General features: G+C 49.7%; 1 protein-coding gene across 3 annotated transcripts in view; it reads left to right on the top strand.

Annotated features, from left to right (window-relative positions):
- KAZN (kazrin, periplakin interacting protein) overlaps positions 1 to 10,179 on the top strand; it is a 207,076-nt gene extending 196,897 nt beyond the window's left edge. For all 3 annotated transcript variants that reach the window (XM_086860340.1, XM_086860341.1, XM_086860342.1), the window contains 6 exons: positions 5,809 to 5,945; positions 6,355 to 6,525; positions 6,795 to 6,984; positions 7,145 to 7,275; positions 7,448 to 7,498; positions 8,112 to 10,179. In XM_086860340.1, coding sequence (XP_086716466.1) covers positions 5,809 to 5,945; positions 6,355 to 6,525; positions 6,795 to 6,984; positions 7,145 to 7,275; positions 7,448 to 7,498; positions 8,112 to 8,279 — 848 coding nt within the window. In that variant the 3' untranslated portion in view covers positions 8,280 to 10,179. The remainder of the gene's footprint in view (positions 1 to 5,808; positions 5,946 to 6,354; positions 6,526 to 6,794; positions 6,985 to 7,144; positions 7,276 to 7,447; positions 7,499 to 8,111) is intronic.
- Positions 10,180 to 10,217: the final 38 nt, after the last annotated feature.

The raw sequence follows: 10,217 nt of genomic DNA on the forward strand, positions 1-10,217 counted from the left end.
AGGCCACGCTGCAGAGGGAAGCAGAGAGGATTTGCTGAGAGGGTTTGCTCTTGGGGGCTCCAGCAGTTTTTAAGAGTCTTTATTTTGCACAACCACATAGAGTTTGGTTAGTGATGGTCTCCATGGAGGGTGGGTTCATTGTCCCCCTTTGGAGATGCATTTCCAGCCCTTCCCAACAGCATTTGGCACAGGATAAGCCTGTGCTGCATCTTCCCTGTGCTGTGCTAACAGGTCCTTGCTGTGGAGGGTAGGAGCAGTGATCTGACCCAGCACAGGGTGCTCTGCAAGAGCAACTTGAGTAGTTTCTTTATTTCTGTCAGCATGTGCTTTGTGCATCCTTATTCTGCTTTTTCCTGGGCTAATTCCACCCCTTGAACTTTCTTAAATCCATTAACATTAACATTAACATTAACTGAAGTCCCATAGTGCTACAGCCCACTGCCCTCTCCACTTCTGCCACAGCTGGGACTCTGAATTAGTTGTTATTCCCCCCATCCTGGCTGGAAAGGTGTGGATGTGGTCTGGATTTCTGGTGTGGAAATCCCTGATGGGAGAAGTTGCAGACAGCTTTATTACTGCTGGTCCTGCTGCGGGCAGGGACCGTGCCCAAGCGCCTGGGGGACTCGAGGAGCCTCTTGGCTGGGTGACATCCATGAGCATGTGGGCTAATGGCAGAAACCCCATTTCTGGGAAGGTTTATCCAATATGCTGGAGCTTGCCTGCGGGATTATCACACAGAGAGCAAACCTGGTTTCTGTTTCCTTTTTGAGTGTCAGGGTGGAAACCTCAGGCTGGCTTTCCCTGCTGCTTGGAAAGGCATGAACCAACTTCATGTCTGCTCCACAACAGGGTTGTAGCCTGGTTTTCTCCCTCCCTCACCTTCATCTCTAAGCTGTGACTGCCCAGGAATGGTATTTGGGCTGGGGAAAGCCTCCTTCAGAGATCCACAGCACCCTCAACTTGCTGCAGTGAGGGGTGGGTAGCAAAGAAATGCGTGGATGGGTGTCCCAGTGGATGGATGACCCAGAAGATGGGGGTTGCATCAGAAGAATGTCCCAGAAGGATGTGTGACCTGGCAGAGGGGTGTCCCAGAAGATGGGTGTCCCACTGGATGGATGTTCTGACTGACGGATGTCCCAGCCATGGACCCAGCCAACGAAGCCATCTCCACTACAAGGACATGGATCTCTACAGAAAATCTGTTGCTCTCATTTGAAAACCCACCTGAAGTTTTCAGAAGTCATTGACCACCTTGTTGACTGCTGGCTCAGGTTTGGAAAGCTCTTGGCTGTTACCAGGTAAACTCCCCCAAGGAGAATTACCTCACCTAACTTTTTCCTGAAATTTGACATTGGGCTGTAATTTCCTGCCTGCTCTGTACCTCCACACACCCAGGAGCGAGTTCTGGCTCTGCCTGACACCACAGAACGTTGATGTTTCCAACGTCAGGATCCTCCTGATGGTGACAGCTGCCCCAGGGACCGCACGTGCCTCTTTAATTGCAAAGCAAGGAGCAGCACCACAATCCTGATTTTATGGGTTAGTCATGGTGACAATATTGGATTTCATGGCTGCAAGGAAGAAACAGGAGAAATTAAGTGAATGTTAATGGGTCAGGATGGGTTTGCACATTCCTTCTGCACGGGGCATCGCTGGGGTTCCAGCTGTGCTCCCCGAGGATGCCCTTCCCTGCACTGGAAAATAAGTGTGTGATTCAGTAAGTGATAAAGTCATCCCTGGTTCTGTTCCTGGCATGAAAATTCACATTGTGTGGGGTGAGAGAAGGACTTGGAAGTGGGTGGGAGTCACAGGAAGCTGCTCTTTGGAGTTCAGGGGTGTGCTGCATCTGCTGCCAGTGCCCTGGTGTGTGTCTGGGCATTGCTGCCTCATCCCAGGAATGTGAAACTGGGCAGAGATGCTGCTTCTATGGTTCAAACAGTCCTTCTTCATCTAATATCCCATTATGAAGGTAGTCAAACTAATTTTTACTCATATGTCGTCCAAGGGAACCTTGGCTGGGTGGTGGGTTCTCATAGGACCAGGGGTGGGATGTCACTGATCCTTCTTGTAGGTCCCTTCCACATCAGGATGTTCTGTAACTGATATCCCCTTAATCTGATCCTGTTAATTTCAAAGAGGGAAGGCAGTATTTAGAGCAGCTTCCATCCTGGGGGAGATGCCTGGGTTTAGGATACAGGAGCTAATTCCCAGCTGGAAGCTGCTGGATGGTGAGATCAGCCTGGGGCCATGGGGTGGTGACACTTCCAGTGGTGGCATCTCTGGGTGGTTCCAGCCCTGCTGCTGCCCCAGACTGGGCTGTGCCTCTCCAGGGGAACAACTGGATTTTGGCTCCTCACAAAAAGCTGGGAATAAAAGGCACTGAGGGGGTGGATTTTTAAGTGCTTTGGCTGCAGGAGGAGCTCGGTGCCGAGCCAGTCCCGTTCCATCCCTGTGTCCATCATTCCTCTCCCAAAGGACCGAGGGGAGGATCGAGTGGCAGGAGGTGGAAGCTCAAATAACAGGAGGGAAGGGTGACCTGGTGCAGGTGGGGGTGGTGGGGAGAGCTGGGGGGGCTCACCCAGCTCATCCCAACCCATCTCCCCCATCCCTTGCTGAGCTGCCAAGGGGGGCTGCTGGGTCCCCCCTCTCCTTCTGTGCTTTGTGGGGAGGGCAAAATTAATAATGCAGGTCGGAGAAGTAGTTTCCACTCATGGTCTGGGTTTAGGATTTCTTCCTTCTTTTCTTGGGTTTATGAAGAGGTCAGAGGTTTGGCCGGAGCCCACTGTGCCGATGGGCTGGGGGAGTTTATTTGGATACTTGTGGGGGTTTGGGATACAGAAACCAGGCCCTGGATCATCAGATTAAAGGAAAAAGCCATTTCACCTCCTCAGATGGCCCTGATAGCCAGGGAAAATCTGCTTTATCCCTCCTTGGCTGGCCATGGATTGCAAAGGCTCGTTTTCCCCGACTGAGTAATTAGCTGGGCTTGTTTGCTAAGGACGAATTAAGCTGCTGCAGCAAGTGGGGCTCGGTCCAGGAGCTGCTGGCAGCCCTCACAGCTCACTTCTGCCTCACTTTTTATTTTCCTCCTGCCTTTTTTCAATTAATTTCCTATTAATTTGGTTCAGAATGAAGTTCTCAAATGACTGATAAATCTTCTTTAAGCTTAGGAGCTAATCGTTCTTGGAGGAAGGAGAGCAATAGAGGGGAGCAGAAAAAGTCTGTTAATTTCAGCAAATCTCTCAAATATGAAATGCAACAAATGGTAAATTGTCCTGTTGGGTTAATAGGAAAAAAATCTGCTCTTTCAATACCCAAACCTCATAATCTTGTAATACTGATACACTGGCATGAATATTGGTAACTACATCAATACATATTCAACTCTGGGAGATAGTTGCCCTTCTTCTAATAGTACTTCACAGCATTTTCAGTTTTTTTATTGGCAAGTGATTAAGTGTTTTCTGTAAATCTTTAAGGGCCACGAGCACTGCCACTAATTAAAGGAGTTTGTATGCTATAGGGGACTCACTATTTAATTAAATTCATTAGGATTCTTTTGTCGCCTCCAGCATCAGAGATTGGCAAATGTGACTTAAACTTTTATAAGAGCCTCCCAGTATCCTTGAGGAAATTAAATATTACATATATAGAAATACATGTGTCTGTGAGGTCTGGATCTCACCCCAGTGTGGTTTGGTCAACTTAACCATGAATCTTTCTTTTTTAGCAAGTTTTTAGTTCCTGTGAAAGAATTGGGCAGGGGAAGGTGGTGGTTAAGTACACACAGGCAGTGGCAAAGGGCTTTTTCAAAGACATGGGCGTGGTTGTGATTGTTTTTAGAGGGTTTCTGTAGTAATTTCCTAAGATGGGAAAAAAAGCAAGGGAAGTCCTGGTGTCAGAAGAGGCTGAGTTGTCCCAGGAGGAGTCATGTGCATGGAAATGGGCAAGGAAGACTCCCAAGAGCTCCTTGTCACAGGACAATGTGAATTTTTGCAGCATTTCCTACCTCATTTGTGTTTTTTGGTGTTCTGATTTATCTCCAGTGCTTAATGGCAGAATAGTTGGTCCAAAGAGTTTCATCTCTTGGATTTTAAGATATAAAAATCTCTATAGTCTGAAGCACATCTCCTTCTTCCTCCTCTGTTTAGTCTAATTTTTCCCCCATCTTTTTCTCCTCTCACCTGCAAACCCCCTCCTTTCCTTACAGCTCCATTCCAAGCACTTGATTTAGTGTTCATATTCCCAGCACACACTAAGAGTGAGAAACAGTAAAAAAAGTAGAGTAAAACCTGTGCACAGAAGTTCATACCTGAGTAAACCTCTTCTCAAGGCCGTGCTTGTGAGATGCTGGGGTGGGATGCAGGAGCTGCACAGGGTGTGGGATTGGGGGAGCTGATTTTGGGGTGTATTCCAGCACTTGTGCAGGGCTGGGTGATCCCTGCTGTCAGGTTATTCTGCCTGAGGGTGCCTGGGGCTTCTCTGCACAGCAAATAATGATGCTCTCCCTGCTTGGTGGGAGACTGGAAGGTGGAAATGCCTTTTGAGGGTTCTCAGCAGAGCTCCCCTGTGCTGGGTGAAGCAAAGGCTCAAAGCCAAGGGTGCCAAAGGTGCGAGAAGGAAATTAATTCCCCTTTCAGAGTGGTTTCCTTGCATTTCTTACATTGTCTTTATTATCCCCAGGTGTTGAGAGGAGCCCAAATGTACCTTAGGTGCAGTTTAAGCCCCCAGATGAAGTGACTCATTATGGGGAGTAGAAAACACAGCATGGGCTGAAACAGCCACCGTGATCTCTGTGATGGAGAAAGGTTGGATGTGTGCATGAGGACAGCCCTCAGATGCTGCATCATCTTCTGGCAGCTTCTGTAGTACACACAGCCCCTGGTGGCTTTGGGGTTGTTCTTTTCTGGACAGTTTTGGGGGCATCCAGGACTTGTTTAATAATACAAACAACAATTTGCCAGACTCAGTGATTCAATACAATGAGTGCAGGGGCAGAGGGTGTTTCATGGCATCTCTGAGCTAGCAGCACTGGCTCAGGGTGGAAAAGCAGGAATATATAATGAAATATTTGTGATCTGATTCCTAAACTGGGCATTATTTTGGTGGGGTGGGGTGTGTCTGGAGCAGGGAGCCACAGGGCACTGCTGCAGCACTGCCAAGGACCAGGTTCAGTACTGGGTAAAGCATTGATGTTCAGAAGTGACCAAAACTCCTTCTCCTATGTGAGATTTCTGCAATTGTCCCTGGATTGCCAGCCTTCCACATCTGTCCCAGGCTCAGTGGTCAGTGAACATCCCTCACTGGTGCAATGAGGAGGGAAAACATGAATGTTTTGGGTTCCTCTCAGGGCTGTTGAAACACCCATCACATCCCATGTGCCTCTGCTCCATCCCCTTATCCTGACACATCAGCACTGAGCTGGAAGGGGACACTGGGGGAGCCGTGCCCTGGGCTCGTGGGAGCGCTCCGGAATCCTGCTAAAAATAAACCAGTTTGTGGTTTATTTATCCTGGAAAGGGATCAGCAGGTTTTTCCTGCACTAGGCCCCAAGGCTGAGGCTGCAGTTTTACTCCAAACCTCCTTTTCCAGGGTCTGAGCTGCCCCTTGGAGGATGGGCAGTGGTGAGGAGCCACAGTGGTGACGTGATGGGCATCTTGAGGGGTGCAGTGATGGAGGTGAATTGGGAATCTTCTCCCATCCCAGCCCCTAGGATTGTCATTTTGGTGCTTTTTCCTTGAAAAACGAAAGAGATGAAGTCAAGGGGCTGCCATGCCTCCTATGCTGGAGTCATCCTCTCTCCCACAGCCATGAAAGCCGACCGCAAGCGCTTGAAGGGGGAGAAGACAGACCTGGTGAGCCAGATGCAGCAGCTGTACGCCACGCTGGAGAGCCGAGAGGAGCAGCTCCGGGACTTCATCCGCAACTACGAGCAGCACAGGAAAGTGAGTGCAGGGCCCAGCACCAGCGTCTCGTGGCACAGAGGGCTGGCAGCAGGTTGAGTGTGAAACCTGGTTTGTCATCTGGCAAAATCCCACTAAAGCCCCAGCTGGACTCTTGATGGAGTTGGGGTGGGTCACAGCAGGTTAAGGTTAAATAAACACTGGAGGAAATAGAGCCAGACCTGGAGAATTTGGTGCAATTTTAACCAGGTGCACAGTGAACATTTCTTTTTTGGGGACTGGCTGCATTCCAGATCTCCCCAAAAAGGGTGGACATCCCTGCCAGCACAGGGCTCCTGTGACACCTGCAGATGCTGCTCATGGTTGTGTGGTCCCCAAGGGGGTTGTGACAGAGGGGTTTTTGGTAGCACATGGATTTTCCCTTCCTGATGGCCACCCCCTGTCCCGGCAGGAGAGCGAGGACGCGGTGAAAGCCCTGGCCAAGGAGAAGGACCTCCTGGAGCGGGAGAAGTGGGAGCTGCGGCGGCAGGCCAAGGAAGCCACGGACCACGCCAGCGCCCTCCGCTCCCAGCTCGACCTGAAGGACAACCGCATGAAGGAGCTGGAGGCCGAGCTGGCCATGGTGAGCTGGATAATTAATATAGATCTGTGTGTTTGCTGCACTACTGAATTCTGAGAGGAAAATATTCCATCTCTTCAAACGAGCTTGAGATCCTTGGCACAGGGGGCATCACTCAAAAATAACTTGATATCCCTGGCACAGTTGGGATCTTGGCTTGCCCAGGGGAGGGCAGGTTTGGTGTGCAGCACGTTGCTGCTTGTTCTGCTGCTCCAGAAAATGTTCATACGGTTTTTCCACTCCATCACCACCACCTCCATGTCTTTCCCCAGGCCAAGCAGTCCCTGGCTACGCTGACCAAGGACGTTCCCAAGCGCCATTCCCTGGCCATGCCGGGCGAGACGGTGCTGAACGGCAACCAGGAGTGGGTGATGCAGGCTGACCTCCCGCTGACCGCCGCCATCCGGCAGAGCCAGCAGACCCTCTACCACTCCCACCCCCAGCACTCTGCGGACCGGCAAGGTGGGCACCCCCTGCATCGGGACATGGGCGAGTTCTCATGGCCAAACCCCTTCTGGGGAGGAACGGAGATGGTCAGAACCACTCCTCCCCAGAGGTGTTTTTAGAAGTGCCTCAGAGGCTTTGCTGGTGTTAATTCCCTGTTTTCCCCGCTGCCTTCCAGCGGTCAGAGTGAGCCCCTGTCATTCCCGGCAGCCGTCCATCATCTCCGACGCCTCCGCGGCCGAGGGCGACCGCTCGTCCACACCGAGTGACATCAACTCGCCCCGGCATCGAACGCACTCGCTCTGCAATGTAAGGCCTGCCTGCTGTGCTGCCCTGCTGCTCGGGGAGAGGGGCTCTGGGGATTCTGTGGGGCCTCTGTTGCCCAAAACAGAGCCAGGTTTGGAGTGGGGGGCACACTGCGGCTTGGCTGCCTTGGGCTGTGTTAGGGTTGATTCAATGACTCCATCTCCTTGTGCCATAGGGGGACAGTCCTGGACCGGTACAGAAGAACTTGCACAATCCAATCGTACAGGTAGGGCACAAATCCTCTCAAATGCTGCTTGTGAGACCCCTTCCTGTGCTAGAAAGTACTTGTGGGTGGTGGATCAGAGGCACCAATTTGGGATGACTGGAAGTCATCCTGAATTGTAAGTCTGGGATGTCTCATATTCCCATAATTTGCCCCAAAGTCCAGGTAATGCCGAAGGCATTCACTGAGCTCAGGCAGATCACGGTGTTGATTTTTATAAGGTCCAGCCAAAGCATGTTACTCTTCTTTATTTGGCCCTAAAACATTGGGATATTTTGCAATCCAGACAGATGCTCTGGCTATTCCCAGAGCTGGAATCCTGATCCAGTTGAATTAAAGAGGCCAAAATCCCATAACTGTGGAGAGAGGGCCCAGTTTAACTGCAAATTCCAGCACACAGGCTCCAGGAATATTATTGTATTTTGGTCCAGGATCTTAACATTACTTTGGATCTGGATGAAAATACTTTGTGGGATCTGGATGCATATGTTTTTGAGACCTGGACTCCAATGTTTTGGGACTGGGACCACATGGTCCATCATCCGTGCTGCGAGTGAACGCCAAAAGCGATAAAGGAAAAGCTGGATGCCCAAACTTTTGTCTTCTCCTTTCACAGTCTCTAGAAGACCTGGAAGACCAAAAACGGAAAAAGAAGAAAGAGAAGATGGGCTTTGGCTCCATCTCCAGGGTGTTTGCACGGGGGAAGCAGCGCAAGTCCCTCGATCCCGGTCTCTTCGACGGGACGGCCCCCGACTATTACATCGAGGAGGACGCGGACTGGTGACGGCGCCGGAGCCTCTCCCGGCCCTGCACATGTACATATCCCATATTCCATATCCCACACCCCGTCCCACCTGTGGACGTGTTACCTGTTGTCTTGGGAGCAATGCAGCCGTGTCGTAACTTCAGTTTTTTTCCTCTTTTTTTCCACCGTTTGATTTTTTTTGTTTTGTTTTTTTTCTATCCCGGTAACTCCTTTGTTGTCGCTTCAGTTTGTCAGTTTGGGCTGGGTTTTTTTTTTTTTCTTGTTTTGGGAGGGTTTTTTTGTTCTTTTTTTCTTGTTCTTTTGACAAAACTTGAAACTTGAAGGACTGCTGTGTCTCTGTAAATATGAGAAATATTGTGCACTTTGTGCTTGTGACGTCTCTTGTCCGAAACCCGCTGTTTTCTGGAGCCCAGCCCGCGGGATGTCCTCTCTTGGGGACAAAGGACCTGCCCAGCTGAGGGATCTTAGAGAGAAAACACACAAAAACAACAACAAGAAAATCTCCTTCGCTGTGATGTCTTCCTGGCCGAGCCCCGCGGAGGCGACCCGGGCTGGTTGTTACGCCTGCCAGTCTGGAAATAAGTGTTTTAACGTTCCTTTTTAGTTGTTTTAATTTATTTGCACAAACCCAGAGGAGCTATTCTAACTAAATTATTGCAGAAGTTTTGGGATTTTTATATTTTTCCACGTCGGTTGGGATGGGGCGGGGAGGAGGAAGGGGGTGTTTGTACTGTACTGTCCTGGGAAGTTGCTGTTGGGGGGGATTGGGGCTGTGGACCCCCCAGCCCGGGCTCCCTCAGCTGCCCCAGGAGCACTTAACGCCTTGGAAAACGCAAACCTGAACACGTGCCGGGAAATCAGACAGGGGCAAGCAAGTGGAAGCTTTGCCCACTGTTCTTCCCTGCTTTTTGGGGGGGGATCACCCTTTGCTTCAAGTAAAATTTAGGGGGATCTGGCACGAGCTGGGAGCAGGGGAAAGGTGATATCCCGAGATATCCCCTATCCCAAGACACTGCCCAGTAGGGCCGGCCACCCCTCTCCAGTGTGGGGTGTCACTGCCGACAGAGGGGGCTGGGGAAATCGGTACGAGTCCCCACTAGGGAGGTTTTTCTGGCTCTGGGGTGATTTGGAAGCACAGGTGGATCTTGTTTTTCCAAATCCCTCGGAAATGCCCCCAATCCACCCCCCCGGCGCGGCGGCCGCTTCCCCTCCCCACTAACACGTGCCGCGCTCTGCTTATGCCAAGATAAGTACCTTATGCTTTAATGCTTACAATATAATTTTAAGCTCTTAAAAAAAAAAAAAAAATGTATTAAGATTTATTTAATGAACTATAATAGCGTATTATTTTTCTTAATTGCGATACGTGCGCCCTGGTTGAACAGAAAAAGGGTATTTTGTCTTAAATCACCGAATTAAACTGATGCCCTCGCGCTGTGTATCCATTCCAAGGGATGATGCAGAGAGGCCATGGAGGGGGTGACAGAGGGACCAGCCCCCCCAGGCTCTCCTGGGGTGGCAGGGCAGGCTTTGCCCCATGGCATCTTTTCTCTGCAGAGAAGCATTTTTATACATTTTTGTTGTTTTTTGGGGGTTTGTTTTAGTTTGGTTTTTGTTTTTGGTTTTTTTTTTGTTCTCCTTACGTTTTTATAATTTAAACTCTAAACCACCAGAACAGATGAGCGATCTCCTTGTTATCGAGTAATTTCCTTTGCATTTCAGCTTTTTTGTAAATTAGGAAGTAATTCTAAAAATTACTAAGAGGATGATTTATTTAAAAGAGAACTTTGCTAAATAGCATATGAATTATGGGTAACATTAGATTTAACTTTTCCCCCTGTGAGCGGGGGAGAATTCTTGAAGGCATGGATGCAAATATAAAATTATAAAAGATCTAAATAAAGCTTATTTTAAAGTATGGATGAACTCCATGTGGTTTAATTGGAGAGCCTGGAT

This window comes from Cyanistes caeruleus, chromosome 22 (genome assembly GCF_971803275.1).
Source record: "Cyanistes caeruleus chromosome 22, bCyaCae1.hap1.1, whole genome shotgun sequence".
NCBI lineage: Eukaryota > Metazoa > Chordata > Aves > Passeriformes > Paridae > Cyanistes > Cyanistes caeruleus.